The following is an 18,544-nucleotide window of genomic DNA, read 5'->3' as shown; positions in this document are numbered from 1 at the left end:
CTGCTGGTCAATACCCCCTTCATCCACTTTTCCTGCCTCCATAGGATTGCTCCCAACAAATCCCTCTCTTTGCCCACCATACCAAGTACTTCCTCATTTGTTTTCTCCTCTTTTCATTTCACCTTCTCCACACCCACATTTCAAAAGCCTCCAGTCTATTTCTATCCTCCTGCTTCAATGACCACGTTTCCGTGCCATGCACAGCTACACTCCATATCAAAGTTTTTACGAGTCTTTTCTTAATATCCTTACTCAACGTCTCGGTCATCGACTCCCTCCTCCTTGTGAAAGCCTCCTTGCCTAGTGCAATTCTTCTCCTTATGTCCCTACTACTTTGACCGTGTTGGTCCAAAAACACTTCCGAGATAGGTAAACTGTTCTACCTGCTCTAGTTTTTGCCTTCCTATTTTAATTTTTAGCTTAGCCTTTTGCTTCCTAGAAAATCGCATAAACTTTGTTTTATTAATTGTGTGTAAAGCAGATGGATTTCCATTGATGAAAATATGCCGTAATGCTCATTCAGCATTAAATTTGCAGTTAAACCTACAAAATTCTCAACAAGTGACATGTAACATTTCGTAACAGTCTGCAATGGCCAAAATTTTACTAGCATCTAAAATTATCATATCGGGCGAATGCACGATGGTGCAAAAATGCACATTGGAAGCACTTGACTGGACATTGAAAGATCTGCGCAATGACTCGAGATGCTTTGGTGGTGCAATAATTTTACTGTTTAGTGATTTCCACCAAACACTGGCAGTCATTTCAAGATCGACTGCTGCTGATGAAATCAAAAATCATGAAATCTGTGACGCTATGTGAAGAAACTTCAGCTGAAAACAAACATGAGAGTTGCATTGCTGAATGATCCATCTGCTGAAGAATTATCCAAGTGATTGTTGACTATCAGTAATGGCCGTGTTCCTGTTAACGAATGGAGCGGATTGGTTTCATTTCCTCGGAATTTTTGCAATTCCGTTTCATTGAAAGATAAGCTCATCAACAGAGTGTACCCGAACATTATTGATAACCACAAAATTCACAAATGATTGGGTGAGTGAGCAATTTTGGCGGCTAAGAACAAAGATATGGATGACTTAAGCTTCTTAATTCAGAATCAAATTGTTGGTACTCTGCATTCATTCAAATCTATTGACTTTGTAACAAACGAAGACAAAATCACCAACTATCTAACTATTTGAACTATTTCAACTATCTTACTATTTGAACTATCACCAACTATTTGAATTGTTAAACTCCTTGGATGTGCCTGGCTTACCCCTGTACAATTTACAGCTGAAGGTTGGCTTGGTGGTCATGATGCTTCGAAACCTAAACCAACCAAAACTATACAATGGAACGCATTTGGTGATAAAAAAACTGATGATCAATTGATTCACGTGACGATACTCGAAGGAAAATTCAAAGATGAGGAATTTCTCATTCCGAGGATTCCCATGACCCCGATATTCCTTTTGAGTTTAAGCGATTTCAATTTCCAATTTGTGTTGCATTCACAATGACGATTAACAAGTCCCAAGGCCAATCGTTGAGTGTTTGTGGTCTGAATCTAGAAAACCCATGTTTTTCTCATGGTCAATTATATGTGGTATGTTGACGTGTTGGTAAACGATCCACTTTATTTGTTTTTGCACCTGATGACAAAACAAAAAATGTTGTATATCAGAAGGTGCTTGACTCAAGAGAATAAAACCAAATGTTTTTTAGATTAAATAAGAAAATGTCTTTCTGACAAGCCATTAAAATACTTATTTTTGTAGTTTTATTGAATTTTTTCTGTATATATTATTAATATGTAATTTGGTTAATGTGTAACATATAAGTTGATTAATGTGTAACATATAAGTTGATTAATGTGTATGGTTTATATATATATATATATATATATATATATATATATACTCATATATACAGAAACAGATATAAGGAAAAGGGATAGGAACACATATAAAGGACGAACACAATAGAGGTGGGGAAGGCGGAATCGAACGGATCACAAGAGTAAAAATATTTCCTCAACCGGGACTCGAACACCGGATCTTTCCACTTGCCGGGCGGATGCTCTTAACCACTTGAGCTATCGAGGATAGTCAATTTACCCTGAGATCCGTGTGTCTAATATGTCGCCAAGCGCCCCGATTCTTTCAGCCAAGAGATGGATCCTTTATATGTGTTCCTATCCCTTTTCCTATTATATATTAGACCCACGGATCTCAGGGTAAATTGACTATCCTCGATAGCTCAAGTGGTTAAGAGCATCCGCCTGGCAAGTGGAAAGATCCGGTGTTCGAGTCCCGGTTGAGGAAATATTTTTACTCTTGTGATCCGTTCAATTCCGCCTTCCCCACCTCTATTGTGTTCGTCCTTTATATGTGTTCCTATCCCTTTTCCTTATATCTGTTTCTGTATATATGAGTATTTATTCGCCGTTTGGCGGGATTTCGTGTTTGAATGTGTATTTGGCCAATGTGGCTCATCTCTTTCTTCTGGCTATGCGTGCCACGAAACCCACTGTTCCTTTCCTGTATGATGTTGTATGAATTCTAACCCACTGTCCTTTCCTTTCCTTGTGTATTGTCTATTTCTCCTTTGGTGGGTGAAACAGCCCCCTGACGCCATCTCTTGGCTGAAAGAATCGGGGCGCTTGGCGACATATTAGACCCACGGATCTCAGGGTAAATTGACTATCCTCGATAGCTCAAGTGGTTAAGAGCATCCGCCCGGCAAGTGGAAAGATCCGGTGTTCGAGTCCCGGTTGAGGAAATATTTTTACTCTTGTGATCCGTTCGATTCCGTCTTCCCCACCTCTATTGTGTTCGTCCTTTATATGTGTTCCTATCCCTTTTCCTTATATCTGTTTCTGTATATATGAGTATTTATTCGCCGTTTGGCGGGATTTCGTGTTTGAATGTGTATTTGGCCAATGTGGCTCATCTCTTTCTTCTGGCTATGCGTGCCACGAAACGCACTGTTCCTTTCCTGTATGATGTTGTATGAATTCTAACCCACTGTCCTTTCCTTTCCTTGTGTATTGTCTATTTCTCCTTTGGTGGGTGAAACAGCCCCCTGACGCCATCTCTTGGCTGAAAGAATCGGGGCGCTTGGCGACATATTAGACCCACGGATCTCAGGGTAAATTGACTATCCTCGATAGCTCAAGTGGTTAAGAGCATCCGCCCGGCAAGTGGAAAGATCCGGTGTTCGAGTCCCGGTTGAGGAAATATTTTTACTCTTGTGATCCGTTCGATTCCGCCTTCCCCACCTCTATTGTGTTCGTCCTTTATATGTGTTCCTATCCATTTTCCTTATATCTGTTTCTGTATATATGAGTATATATATATATATATATATATATATATATATATATATATATATATATATATATATATATATATATATATATATATATATATATATATATATATATATATATATATATATATATATATATATATATATATATATATATATATATATATATATATATATATATATATATATATATATATATATATATATATATATATATATATATATATATATATATATATATATATATATATATATATATATATATATATATATATATATATATATATATATATATATATATATATATATATATATATATATATATATATATATATATATATATATATATATATATATATATATATATATATATATATATATATATATATATATATATATATATATATATATATATATATATATATATATATATATATATATATATATATATATATATATATATATATATATATATATATATATATATATATATATATATATATATATATATATATATATATATATATATATATATATATATATATATATATATATATATATATATATATATATATATATATATATATATATATATATATATATATATATATATATATATATATATATATATATATATATATATATATATATATATATATATATATATATATATATATATATATATATATATATATATATATATATATTTTCACATACACATAACGATTGTACGGAAAAACTCACATGACCGGCACAATAATGGGCTGACACAATATAACACAAATAGAATAGAATAGCAACATTTAAAAGGACACTCACACGGTAAATTGTTCCCACGCTAATTGCCTCTCAAAAAATATTATTTATCTTTTATCTTGCAAACATTGCACTTCCTTTTACATAGGCGAATGCATTACCCCCTTATCCATCAGAATGAATAATCACCGGTACTCCTGCATTTCTGCCTCACTCACTTTTGACATTGGGCTTGTTTTTATGTGGTGTGTGTGGTCGGGTGGAGCGGAGGATTTTATTTTGTAGTAGCTTTTCTGGGTAACCGCGTTTGAGGAGTGCAAGATGTAGATTGTCAAGGTATTTCTTGAGAGTGGCTGTGGTGTTGCAAATTCAGTGTCGCAGCGTTTCGTAAGTTGAGGATGACAGCTTCTGTGGTGTAGGTATTGCTAATGGTTAGTGGCCTTGATGTGTACTGAATTGGTGAAGTGAGATGTCTGTGTCAAGAAAGGTGATGGTGGAATCTGAAATGGAAGTGGTGAGTTTAACAGTGAAAGATGAATTTAAGGCGGATAAGAAATTGTTGAGAGAATCAGAGCCATGTGTCCAGAGAATAAAAATATCGTCAATGTAGCGGACCCAGAAAAGAGGTTGAAGGGGTTGCTGTGACAGGAAAGTCTCTTCGAGATGGCCCTTTCGAGATGGAAGAGACTTTCCTGTCACAGCAACCCCTTTAATTTAAGGCCATATTTAATTTCCCTCCCAGCATTCCCTCCACACCTCCCCTCCACGCCCATAGCTCTTTCCCCTCTCCACTGCAACAGCATATTTTCAGTCTCTCTTGAAGAAGGCCTCTGAGAGGGCCGAAAGCTCGAACAATTTACCGTGTGAGTGTTCTTTTTAATGTGTCTATTCTTTTCTATTTGTGTTATATTGTGTCAGCCCATTATATATATATATATATATATATATATATATATATATATATATATATATATATATATATATATATATATATATATATTTATATATATATTTTTCCCTTCTTCGCGAGCGAAGAAGGGAAAAAATTCCCAGTTTGTATGTTTCGATGAAACGAATTTTTTAAATAAAATAAAATGAAAGATATATAATATATAATGAAATATATATATATATATATATATATATATATATATATATATCGCGAGCGAAGAAGGGAAAAAATTCCCAGTTTGTATGTTTCGATGAAACGAATTTTTTAAATAAAATGAAATGAAAGATATATAATATATAATGAAATATATATATATATATATATATATATATATATATATATATATATATATATATATATATCGCGTGCGAAGAAGGAAAAAATTCCCAGTTTGTATGTTTCGATGAAACGAATTTTTTAAATAAAATGAAGTGAAAGATATATAATATATAATGAAATATATATATATATATATATATATATATATATATATATATATATATATATATATATATATATATATATATATATATATATATATATATATCGCGTGCGAAGAAGGAAAAAATTCCCAGTTTGTATGTTTCGATGAAACGAATTTTTTAAATAAAATGAAGTGAAAGATATATAATATATAATGAAATATATATATATATATATATATATATATATATATATATATATATATATATATATATATATATATATATATATATATATATATATATATATACACATTCAAACACGAAATCCCGCCAAACGGCGAATAAATACTCATAGATACAGAAACATATATAAGGAAAAGGGATAGGAACACGTATAAAGGACGAACACAATAGAGTTGGGGAAGGCGGAATCGAACGGATCACAAGAGTAAAAATATCTCCTCAACCGGGACTCGAACGCCGGATCTTTCCACTTGCCGGGCGGATGCTCTTAACCACTTGAGCTATCGAGGATAAGTAATTTACCTTCAGATCCGCCGATCGATTCCGCCTTCCCCACCTCTATTGTGTTCGTCCTTTATACGTGTTCCTATCCCTTTTCCTTATATATGTTTCTGTATATATGAGTATTTATTCGCCGTTTGGCGGGATTTCGTGTTTGAATGTGTATTTGGCCAATGTGGCTCATCTCTTTCTTCTGGCTATGCGTGCCACGAAACGCACTGTTCTTTTCCTGTATGATGTTGTATGAATTCTAACCACTCTCCTTTCCTCTTGTGTATTGTCCATTTCTCCTTTGGTGGGTGAAACAGCCCCCTGACGCCATCTCTTGGCTAAAGAATCTGGGCGCTTGGCGACATATAAGACCCACGGATCTCAGGGTAAATTACTTATCCTCGATAGCTCAAGTGGTTAAGAGCATCCGCCCGGCAAGTGGAAAGATCCGGTGTTCGAGTCCCGGTTGAGGAGATATTTTTACTCTTGTGATCCGTTCGATTCCGCCTTCCCCACCTCTATTGTGTTCGTCCTTTATACGTGTTCCTATCCCTTTTCCTTATATATGTTTCTGTATGTATGAGTATTTATTCGCCGTTTGGCGGGATTTCGTGTTTGAATGTGTATTTGGCCAATGTGGCTCATCTCTTTCTTCTGGCTATGCGTGCCACGAAACGCACTGTTCTTTTCCTGTATGATGTTGTATGAATTCTAACCACCTTCCTTTCCTCTTGTGTATTGTCCATTTCTCCTTTGGTGGGTGAAACAGCCCCCTGACGCCATCTCTTGGCTAAAGAATCGGGGCGCTTGGCGACATATAAGACCCACGGATCTCAGGGTAAATTACTTATCCTCGATAGCTCAAGTGGTTAAGAGCATCCGCCCGGCAAGTGGAAAGATCCGGTGTTCGAGTCCCGGTTGAGGAGATTTTTTTACTCTTGTGATCCGTTCGATTCCGCCTTCCCCACCTCTATTGTGTTCGTCCTTTATACGTGTTCCTATCCCTTTTCCTTATATATGTTTCTGTATATATGAGTATATATATATATATATATATATATATATATATATATATATATATAATGGCCTGACACAATATAACACAAATAGAAAAGAATAGACACATTAATATATATATATATATATATATATATATATATATATATATATATATATATATATATATATATATATATATATATATATATATATATATATATACACACACACACACACACAGGGTTCGTCCGGAAAATAAGTGTACTGAGCTCAGGAAAAAAAATGTATTGCACTTTTACATATCTTAAGCTAATATTCCTCAAAATAGGACCCTTGTGAGTCAATACACTTGTTCCAGCGGCGTTCCCATTCCTGGAACGCTCCCGCGAAGGCATCATCGGGAACCTCTCGAAGACACGTCGTCACGGCCTCCTTGATGGCGTCCAAAGTCCCGTATCGCGTTCATTTCAAACTCCTCTTTATCTTCGGGAACAGAAAGAAGTCCGGTGGTGCCAAGTCCGGGCTGTAGGGCGGGTGCAGCAGTGGTGCCACGCCATGCTTGGCCAAGACGTCCGACACGACAAGCGCGGTGTGAGACGGCGCATTGTCGTGATGCAGCCTTATATATATGCAGTTTTTAATCTCGTGCACTATTGTTTTTGGCACATTACACTGCTCTGCTATCATCCGAACACTAAGACGACGATCAGAGTTCAGTACATCACGAACTTTTCGCACATTTTCGTCGGTGAGTGTCGTTGATGGGCGTCCAGGCCGTGGTTCGTCGTCGACCTCTTCTCTGCCCTCCACGAACATCTTGTGCCACCGAAAGATCATGTTTCTGGACATGGCTGACTCCCCGTAAGCCTGGTTAATCATACCGACAGTTTCGGTAGACGATTTCCCAAGCTTTACCGCAAATTTGATGGAATAACGCTGCTCCAAAAACTTCAGCATCGCGTTCCGTGACGTGGGTCGAGCGTGGAGGTTCGCGTTAACAGAGCTCCTCACTACACCACAGCTCAGAGCCGACTGCCTTTTTCAGCGTCGCTTGCCCACATACCCCCCTCCAATCGCAGCCCGTCAGAGCGGTGCTGGGCGTGCCTGGAGCGGCGGAAAAAAATCAGTACACTTATTTTCCGGACGAACCCTGTATGTATACATATATACATATATATGCGTTCAGAGGGAGGAGGTGGAACTGACACAAAATCGGAAAAGAAAACAACCTGCTCACCGCAACTATTGCAACATACGAGACCCAGGTTTCAACTTACAAAGTATTGATCAAGACTTTGCAAGTCGAATCAAAGGCCACGTACACCAAAACTCATGTGAAAAAACATAGTGTTCACCCCCCGATATGCATCGCTTCCACAAAGTAACAATTTTAGGCCACTCCAATCAGTGAACGACATTGAGGCCCGGATGGTGATAGGCCATATAGATGTAAATGAATGCCATTTCAAGAGTTTTTAATTCTATAGGGTTATTTATTTTTTTATTTAGTAAAAATTGTGCACATACACCAGGATTGCCAATTTATAGTGACACGTATAACAGCAACATATAAGGACACAAACATACAAACATCAACAAGACTATAGTTAGCAGTTATTAGAGATAAATTTTCATAGAAATAACAAAAACAGTGAAAGAAAGGAACAAAACCGGGATGTGGGAGTGAAAGGCGAGATTGTGCTAGTTCTTTCGAGAGAAATGTGTCAGAGAAAGGTTTATAAATGTGTTGGCTGGGAGTGAGAGGGGGTCAATGCTTTCGGGAAGGGAATTCAGTAAAGCGGGGAGACGGAAGAAAAGGGAACGTTTGGTGAGGGACAATCTGGGAACGGGTTGGTGGAATAAAGAGTGATCGCGGGTAACTCGGGGGGGAACTCTGAAGTTGATAAGGGAAATTAGTTCAGGACAGTCGTTAATGGAGTTAAGGGTGTTATGCATGAGTTTTAAATCGGATTTTAGACGTAGAGTGGAGAGATTACAAATCAAGAGCGAGGAAAGAAGTGATTCAGTGGGCGAGTCCCGAAGATGGGGGACTCTGTACTTGGGTTATCGGATGTTGGAAGGGATGCTTGGACAGAAACATTGTAACACTGGTTGAAAGGGGTATTATGATGGGAAGCATGTTTAGGGATGGGGAGACCCGCGGACGGGGAGGAGGGATTACACGAGGCGCGGTGGTTATTAATCCTAATGTTCAGTGGTGTGGAACATTGGCCTATGTAAAAGGACGGGCAGAGTTTACAGGTTAGAAGATAAACAACATTCTTGGAAGTGCAAGAGGAATAGGGTAAGGGCGGGAGAGGGTTAAATGGTGGGATGGAGTGGGGTGGAGTGGTGAAAATAGGGCAGGTTTTACATCTTGCTCGATGTCATGGAGTGGGTATGGCTCTTGGGGGTGTGAGGGGATTTTGAGAGCGGCCTGGTGGATTTGAGGATATCTGCTAGGTTGGTGGGACGTTTGAAGGTGACAGAGGGTCATCTGGGAAGAAGGTTGGAGGAAGTGTTGTGATTTTTGAGGATGGGGAATAGGTCTTTGAGGATGAATTTTGAGGGACTGAATGCCTGGGAAGTAGGTAGTACAGATTGAGAGAGGCTGGGAGTATGTGGTTGAGGCAGGCTTGGGGGTGTAGGAATGTTTGAGTATTTTTTTATGGAGGAGAGAATCAGGGTATCATTGTTGGAGGAGGTAGTGGTGAAGGTTGTTAAGGTATTTGTTAAGGGATTCGGGATGGTTGCAAATGTGGTGACCGCGGATAGAGAGGGAGTAAGGGAGGGAGCGCTTGGTATGGGAGGGGTGACAGCTGCTGTAATGAAGGTATAGCTGCTTATTAGTAGGTTTAGTGTGAACAGAGGTCAGGAATATTAACTATTAATTACTGAGGGAAATATTAACATCGAGGAAGGTAATCTGAGAGGATGAAATGGTCGAGGTGAAAGACAGAGATGAGGAATCATTGAGTCGGGAGATGAAGGAATTGAGGGAATCTATGCTATGTTGCCATAGTAGAAAGATGTCGTTAATCAGCCTTAGGGTCAGTTTGGTTGGTGATGGTAGAGATCACCCAGTAATAAACCTGACGGCTTATGAAATGACGGAGGTATCAGGGTAGGGTGGCCAGTGCCTTTCCCTGTGCCGGATATGATTTCCCAGGAAGATCTGGTACCCAAAAAATCACATAGGTTGATATACATGTATGTGTTTTATGAGTGTTTGTGTGCATTTTCACACTCAAAAACTTAATCATCCCTTAACTGCTCATTCGTCATAACTTTGGCAGATTTTGTCCACTCATTTGCAATTAACTTCCTGTATCCTGAAACATGTACCTTACTAATTTGTCATACTGCTTAATGTATAAAGGAAATTGCTCCAATGATAGAGTTATTTGGAAGATAATTATTAACAGAATAACTTCAACTGTTGACCGAAATGCATGTATAAATGCCAAATATTTATTTGAAGTTGCAATTTTTCCTTTGACTACTACAAAATTATATTTTCTGAAATAATGTTGGATAGTTGTGCTTTCATTCAAAAAAACACAAGTGGCACTATAACATGATAATTATTTGATGAAGAAGGCAGTCCTCTCTGTATGTTAGACAATATTATTTTCTGAAGATAATTTTTAGCTTTGTCAGAGGGCAAATTGCTGGAATCCTAGTTTGGTAAATGCAACTATTACGACTTCCAATAATAAATCCATTTAAAGAAACTTTGGTTACATCTGCAGAAGATTTATTTTATTAATACATGGGAATATCCCTACCTGCATATACCTGGAATTTTAAGATTCTGTTGATTTTACAGTAAAATTACTGAAAAATCTCGGATACTCAAAAATGAGGATAAAACTTCTACAGTTTATTTCTGATTCTCAAAATTTCTTTAAGTGTCTATATTAACTGTAAAATATATCAATCACATTTTAGAACTAATTACATGTACAACTTAGGTCTTCAATGACAACATTTTCCATGTTTTGTTCTATCGTAATAGCAATGTACGAATTGGACCCATCTTACTTTCGCTTTCTGCTAATACAGTATGCCAGTTGCACTATTTTCCTGGAGTGACCTCGAGCATATTTGTGGCTATTTGATTTGTCAGAAGAAGCACCATTATTAATATAGGGGGTGGTTGATGACTGATAGCTGGTGTCTGGTCTCTTCTTCCTCCAATCCCCCTTCCCCTCAGCACCCTCCTCCCCCAATGCTCCCTTCAGTGTGTGGCAAGAGGATCAGGATGGTGCTGTGGCTAATGTACAAGCTTCCCACCAAGAGGGCCTGGGTTCAAATCCTGGGGACGACAAATATATTTCAGTGGTATCCAGATCCCTACTTGAGGTACTTTGTGGAGAGCACTTTGAGTGAGTACGCCATCCATTGGATGGGACGTTAACCAGCGGACCCCTTGGCGCTTTTCGTTAAAAGTAGGCTAATGCTGATGCCAGGTTTCTCTCCTTCCTTAAACCACTCCTGTCAATCCCTAGTGATGCAAATGACCTTAGCTATCAGTCCCCTCCTCTAAAAAAACTACTAACAGTGAGTGCCTCAGTTCTTGGCTCTGACCCAGGCCCCCTCTCAGCCACTTGAGTCAAAAGAAGCAAGGGGGTGGGGTTGGTGCAAGATCAGGTGTGCATTTGGCTACTCTTTACTCCACTCACATTGGGGAGGGTGGCCCCCTCTGCTCTCCCATGATGCAACTGTACCATGCAGCACCAGAAGGGCAATTGTTCTGGGCACTCTGGATAATGGTGTCGTCATATTTTGTATTTTTCACAGGAGAGGATTGGGAAAGGGGAGGAGGCAGCAAGTGAGGGAGGGGATGTTGGTGGTGTTGTGGAGGGGGAGGAAGGGGGTGCTGAGCGGGGCTGCACTGCGGCAGAGAGGAGGGAGAAGAGGAAGGCAAGGGGTGAGGAGAGGACAAGGCGGAAGCGAGAGGTAGTCCAATCCCAACCCCAACCCCCCCCCCCCCCAGGGATTCAGAATCTCCTCAAGTGATATGCATGATATGAGCACACCCAGCATGAGCAGTTTGCACGAGATATGCTTGCTCTCTCTCGCTCAGAATTGCATAGCTGCATGCATCCATAGTTTTTCTCTTAGCAGATCGAATTATGGACTTATTGAATAGTTATTCCTTGAATGCTTTCCATAATTATTTATTATGCCCTGTCTGTCCTGTAGGAGTCAGTGCTAGTGATGACATGAAGCTGGAGCCAACAATCATGGTAGCAAATTCTGTAAAGGCTGCAATGATTCCTTCCTGATGTGTGCCATAATAATTTCTGGAGATTAGGAGCTGTAATCTGTAATGCCCTGGATAATCTTTTGTGTCCTCCCAAGTATTTTTATGGAAAAGCGATGCTGCTTTTGTCTGACTATCGGAGTGAGAATATTGTTAATGTTAATGTTTGTCAGTCAATTCCTAAGCAGCTGTGAGTAAAAGTTAGTTAGAAGTATGAAATTTAAGGGAAAGATTTTGCTACTCTACTCCCTTAGAAATACTCATGTGCATTACCAATTTGTTTTGTTAATGATGTAAATAACTGAATACTCTTTTTAAATCTCTTGGCAAGTCATTTTGAATACCTATCAGCACTTACATATTCTATTGAGAATGCACCTAGCACGTTGCCCATCTTTCACTTAATGAGTTCCTGTGTAAATAAATCTCATATTCAAATGTTTTCCATATTTTCTATAACACTTCCACTCCTTATGTCTCCTTTTTTAGTGGGAAATGGATTTATTTAATGAAACCTAAACTTAATGTATGAAAATGTATGTATGGTTGTGTTGTGAGCAGGAGTATGTGTTAAAGAAATGGTTGTGTGTATTTCAGGAATGAAATAAAATTCATGATGCTTTAAGAAATTTCATGTTCAATTATCTTTAAATATTTAATTTTTATGAGAGTTTATGTGTGGCTTTAGGACCTGCCTTTGAGATCAAAATATGATGACGTTGGGGTCAAGATTTAAAGAAAGGTTTTTGTGAAAATATTTGCATTTTAATATTTGTTATACTAATTCATAATAGCTGTGATTATATGGTGAGGTTCAAGTTACTATAAATAAAATTTTGTTTAGTGGTTTATAAATTAATTAAAAAAATATTGTAACAATTTTCCCCTAGATAATGTAGTGGAAAATTTTTACTATTTTTCTTTATTATGTTTGAATTCCACCACATCATGCCTGAAACTACTCAATTTGTTAATAAATGAAGCTTAATCACATTATAGCTATCTGTTTAATTAATAATATACATCAGTGCCCTTAGGAATTGAATAAGTTTAGATTTGTTTAATGTGGGGGAATGATACACATGAATATTGCATGTATGATGATGCTGAGTGATTGTATTTGGGGTGTATATATATATATATATACACACACACAATTATAGCACTTGTGAACAAAAACACAGGAAAACATAAAAAAGAAAACTCTCAAGAATTCCGAATTTTCAGTGGCTCTGCCATCTCTCTCAAGGGAGAAAAGGAACTGAGAAGTGTATTTCAACAGTAAGGAATGGGGATACTGGATGGAAGGGGAAGGCAGGGAAAGATTTGCCAGGGGAATAGTTGGGAGGGGCATTTTGCATTAATCAAAGGAGGTGTTATGTTGGAACTTGTGCTTTGGCATTGGGAGCATCACAATCGGGGAAGAATTCTTATTATATAATTCTCGGGGGAGAATGAGGCTTGGTGATATTCATCCTAGCATTTAGGGGTGTGGTACTCTGTCCAAAATAGAAGACAGCCTAGTTGGCACTTCAGAAGTTGAACTACATGCCTGAAGGTGCACAAGGAGTAGGGAATTGGTGGGAGATAGTTAAAAAGCAGATTTGGGTTCTGAAAATAGGACATGTTTTACTCTTTGTTTTATTTCAGTGCGTGAGAGTGGCTATGGAACGGGTTGGGGATTTAATGAGTGGAGTTGTTGATATTAGGAGATTTGATAAGAGGGCGGGGCATTTGAAAGTAACTGAGGGGTATGTGGGAAAAAGGTGGTGGATGTGTGGTTTTTAGGATAGGGTAGAGGTTTTTTAGGATTGATCTCAGAGACTCTAGGCTAGGGAAGTAAGGGGTAGAAATTAAAAGAGGGTGGGTTTTTGCAATGGAGGAAGCCTTGGAGTGTAAGCATGTCTTTGAATTCTTTTGTTCAGGAGGAATTCAGGATAACCTCATTGGAGAAGGAATGGTGTTGATTTGAGAGGAATATATCCAGGGAGACGAGATGGTTGCAAATTCTATGTCCACTAATGGAAAGGGAATAAAGAATGGAGTGTTTGATGTGAAATGGGTGGCAACTGTTATAATATAAGCATTATTGTTCCTATGGCCCCATATATATATATATATATATATATATATATATATATATATATATATATATATATATATATATATATATATATATATAAAAACACAGATGTAGATTTTTAGAATATAGAGACACAAAGAAAGGACACTCACAATTTGTTATTTGACGTTTCGACAGCACGGCTGTCGTCTTCAGAATGGCGTTCTCGGGGAAGAGCGGAGAGGATGTGCGGGGGAGAGGTGGGGGAAGGAGAGGTAAAGGGACCAATAGGAAATGAACAAGGGGGTGGGGGGGATATGTAGGCAGCCATATGATGCATTCAGTGGGCTTGGTTCAGCCCGGGCGGTTTGAATGATTGGGCCACCCAGATATGCGCCATCTCGCTGGTTCTCACCTCTATTATACTCGCAGATTTACCTCTCCTTCCCCCACCTCTCCCCCGCACATCCTCTCTGCTCTTCCCCAAGAACGCCATTCTGAAGATGACAGCCGTGCTGTCGAAACGTCAAATAACAAATTGTGAGTGTCCTTTCTTTGTGTCTCTATATTCTAAAAATCTACATCTGTGTTTTTATATATTTGTGCGTCGCCGAAGAGCGTTCCATTTCGAAGATTTATATATATATATATATATATATATATATATATATATATATATATATATATATATATATATATATATACATATACATATACATATATATTTGCTTACTAGTGGCATCTTGGCATACATTACATTCATCTCCCTTTATTTTTTTCCTCCCTTCATTCTGTCTAACATCCCTTTCCTATTTCTACCCCTTCCTCATTTACCTTACATTTTCTCATCTATCACAGTCTTCAACATTCCATTGTCAATCATTATGCTCTGTATCCATCTTAGTCTCTTTATGATTTCTCCCAGCAATCCCCTCACCTCCCCCATCATACCAAGCGCCTCCTCATTTGTTTTCCTTTCTGTCCTCTTCACCTTCTTCATCTTTCTCCACACTCACATTTCAAAAGTCTCCAATCTGCACCCATCATCCTGCTTCAATGACCATGTTTCCGCACCGTACAAAAACACACTCCAAATCGCAGTTTTCAGGTGATTTGTCTTAACATCCTAACTCAACGTCCCTGTCATCAATTCTCTCCTCCTTGTGAAAGCTTCTTTGCCAGACACAATTCTTTATCTCATGTCCCTACTTCTCTTGCAAAATATTTGTGAGCTATGTAAATTATTCCACCAGCCCTAATTTTTACTCCCTATTTTAACATTCAAAATAGCCTTTTTCTGTCTTAGAAATAAGAATATTTGGGAAAATTTTATTATTTCCATTGAATTATCATCCGCTTGGAACTGAATTTTTTTGTTGCATGCAGTAACTATCAACTTCACCTGTCGCTCTTGTTTCCAACATGGTGTGATGATGTGATATTATATCTCTGTCAGGATTATTTGGTAGGTTGTCATGCCCTACCATTTCTGTGGTGGGTGTTCAGGTGTGTGTTCATTAGGGAAGTGACCTCTGCAAAAGTGACATTTTTGCTATCCAGTTTCATCTCTATCAGCTTCTCATGGTTGAAGAGCAAACATCCTTTTGTATGTGTTATATCTGTACCTCCATTCTTCCAAGGCCCTAAAGTAGGTGGATTTCATGCTTTTCACAGCCATGGAAGACTCCATTTGTTTAGTCAGGAACCCATCTAGTACTTTTGGTCCACTCCATATTTGGTGATTTTTCTACACCTGGCAGTAATTTGTTCACTAAACACATACATGCTACATTCGTTCTACATTAAGAAATAGTGTACAAACTTTAATGAATAATTACAATATATTACAGAATAATATCAGTATATCATGTGCCTAAGAAATAACAAAAAACCATGTATAAAAGGTAAAATTAATGGTCAATTTATGTGATTTCATATAAATTCAGTCTTTGGGTCAGTTTACATCGTCCAATGTTTTTATAATTAGTCATCTGGTACATTTTTATATTTGATAATTCCTGACCATATTTATAAAGTTGAACATATTTATACTTTTAGAACCTGATATATTGCTTAATCAAACAAGTCTCATCTTTGGATGGTTATAAAAGTAATGTTTTCATAGAAAATGAAGAAATAATATATGACCTGACTGAGTTGAGTGCATTGGGACTTAAAATCGAGGAAGGCATAAGAACTGAGGAAAAAGACTTATGTAGTTGTAAGAGCCAAAAATGAACATCTATAAACAAACTGCATGTCAAGCTCATTAAGAATATTGTTTTGGAAAATATTATAGCCATCTTTTACTTGTTTTAAGTTAATTATTTGGAAAAAGTAGTGCTTCACAATCTGATAGACTTCCAATGCAGGTACCTCATTGTGGCAATTCTAGATTGTTAATGCCTATACCAGGATTGGCCTTACTGTGGAACAGAATAGCTGGTGTGGATATCAGAAGGTTGCATGAGGAAAGTGTTATTAGCTGTTTGCAGGTGTTGTCATGAGAGCATCACATTTGAGGAGGAGGCAGTACATTCCAAATACCCCTTCTTGTTGTATCACTGATGAAAATACATATGTATGCAACCTGTAGCCACATATAAAAGTACATACCTTGAAATTTACATCATTGCTTGAATCAAGAACACTAAATTATTCACGGTAGTAAAATTCTAAGACTCATGAATTTAGAAGTCCTTGTAGTCAAGTTTATTATTAATTCCTCTTAGTCTATGAGAGTCTGTTATCTCTTAGAGATGATGCTTAGTTCTTTTTCCACACTAAAGTAAAAAACTACATCTACACATTCTCCTAATGCATCCCACAGTCTTCAAAGAGCATGTGATTTTGTTGATCCACTAGAAAATTTCGGTAGTTGAATTTGATAAAAAATTAAAGCATATAAAACATTTGTCTGTAAGTTACATACTGTTGAATGTAATACTTTCATTGCTACTCAAATTTCAATAAATACATCAATGTTTAAAAATAAATGGACTTAGCTGTTGAAAAATTTTCATTCATGTCCAAGCAGGTGTTTGTTAAATTGTATTCTAAGGTGCTAGTTATAAAACAAGTTTGCCTATAAATATTTCTCTTAAAATCATTTTATAATGCTTTGAAGTTTGTTGGACAGTTTTTGTTTCACATTAGATTTTGCATGCCTAATAAGAAATTTAATCATTGCACAAATAAAAGCAGTTTACATACATACTCAAGCACCATTTAAAAGTAGTTATCACCTTTAAAATAATTATTTTAGCTAAACTAATGTTCTAATGTTCACCTCTGTGGATAAAATGTATGGAACTATAAATTTTTGAATTAATGTTTTAATCTTAATAAGTTTTTAATTGAAAATAATGAAATAGAAAACAATTCAAATGGAAATTAAAAGCCTTCAGTCCAATGGCAGTCAGCCTTTGGAGGGGCACAGTCACACCTCGGCACTAAAATTACATTCTGTGTGGTCCCAACAATTGGTTGTTACTCCAGAGAGACGGGGACTTTTTTCTAAAAATATTTGTATCTTCTTCATATACGAATGGCGTAATGTTATTGTTTTAACCCAGAAACTAATAAGTTATGAATGCAGAACTGGGTAATTAATATGAAAGCAAAAGTTTCATTGATATATTTTTAGTTCAAGAAATGGCTTCATCGAGTTAACTTAATATTGATATAATTGGCACACTTGTATAGGTTTTTAAAGGGTCGTTTATCATGCAGGGCACTCAAAATGTAGTTTAGAAATGGGTATGTGGCTGTGCTCATAAGTCACCAGGTTTTTGTAGCTTGGCTCATGTTTTTTGGATTTTAATTGTTAAAAAAATAACCTGCCAGTGAATGTATCAAAATAAAATTAGAAATACTGTCCATTGAACTGCCTATCTAAACTCATACTAGAGAAAGAGATATCCTTAGATAGCAACTGAAACAGTCGGCACTCGAAGGTGGCCCATTGTCAGTTAAAGACTGCTTTGTCTCCTCACATCAGGGAAGAGAAAAAAATGTGGGGAAAGGTGAGGTGGTGGCCAAGATGGATGAAGCAGCTGATGACGAGGCTAATGGCAATCGGCATTTGGCATCGGGAGGGGAGGTTGGCACAGTAGGGGTGGGTAATGAGGAGATGAGGGGTCAGGAGAGGAGGAAGGAAGGCAAACGGCGACACAGGAGAAAGGCAGGGGGCGGGGAGGGTGGGACTGTTGGCGGGCTGGCATCGACTG

At 37.3% G+C, this 18,544-nt stretch overlaps 1 protein-coding gene and 1 non-coding gene across 2 annotated transcripts in view; both read left to right on the top strand.

Annotated features, from left to right (window-relative positions):
- The window catches only part of LOC139695530 (regulator of G-protein signaling 7), a 68,400-nt gene extending 56,125 nt beyond the window's left edge, over window positions 1–12,275 (top strand). The window contains exons 17-19 of the mRNA XM_071594379.1: window positions 11,579–11,744; window positions 11,788–11,917; window positions 12,193–12,275. Coding sequence (XP_071450480.1) covers window positions 11,579–11,744; window positions 11,788–11,917; window positions 12,193–12,275 — 379 coding nt within the window. The remainder of the gene's footprint in view (window positions 1–11,578; window positions 11,745–11,787; window positions 11,918–12,192) is intronic.
- Window positions 2,255–2,330, top strand: TRNAA-GGC (transfer RNA alanine (anticodon GGC)). The gene has a single exon. It is a non-coding gene; the product is annotated as a tRNA-Ala (tRNA).
- Window positions 12,276–18,544: the final 6,269 nt, after the last annotated feature.

Source organism: Hetaerina americana, unplaced genomic scaffold, assembly GCF_022747635.1.
Source record: "Hetaerina americana unplaced genomic scaffold, ioHetAmer1.1.p SCAF_1, whole genome shotgun sequence".
NCBI lineage: Eukaryota > Metazoa > Arthropoda > Insecta > Odonata > Calopterygidae > Hetaerina > Hetaerina americana.
This window is presented reverse-complemented; position numbering and strand designations above follow the sequence as displayed.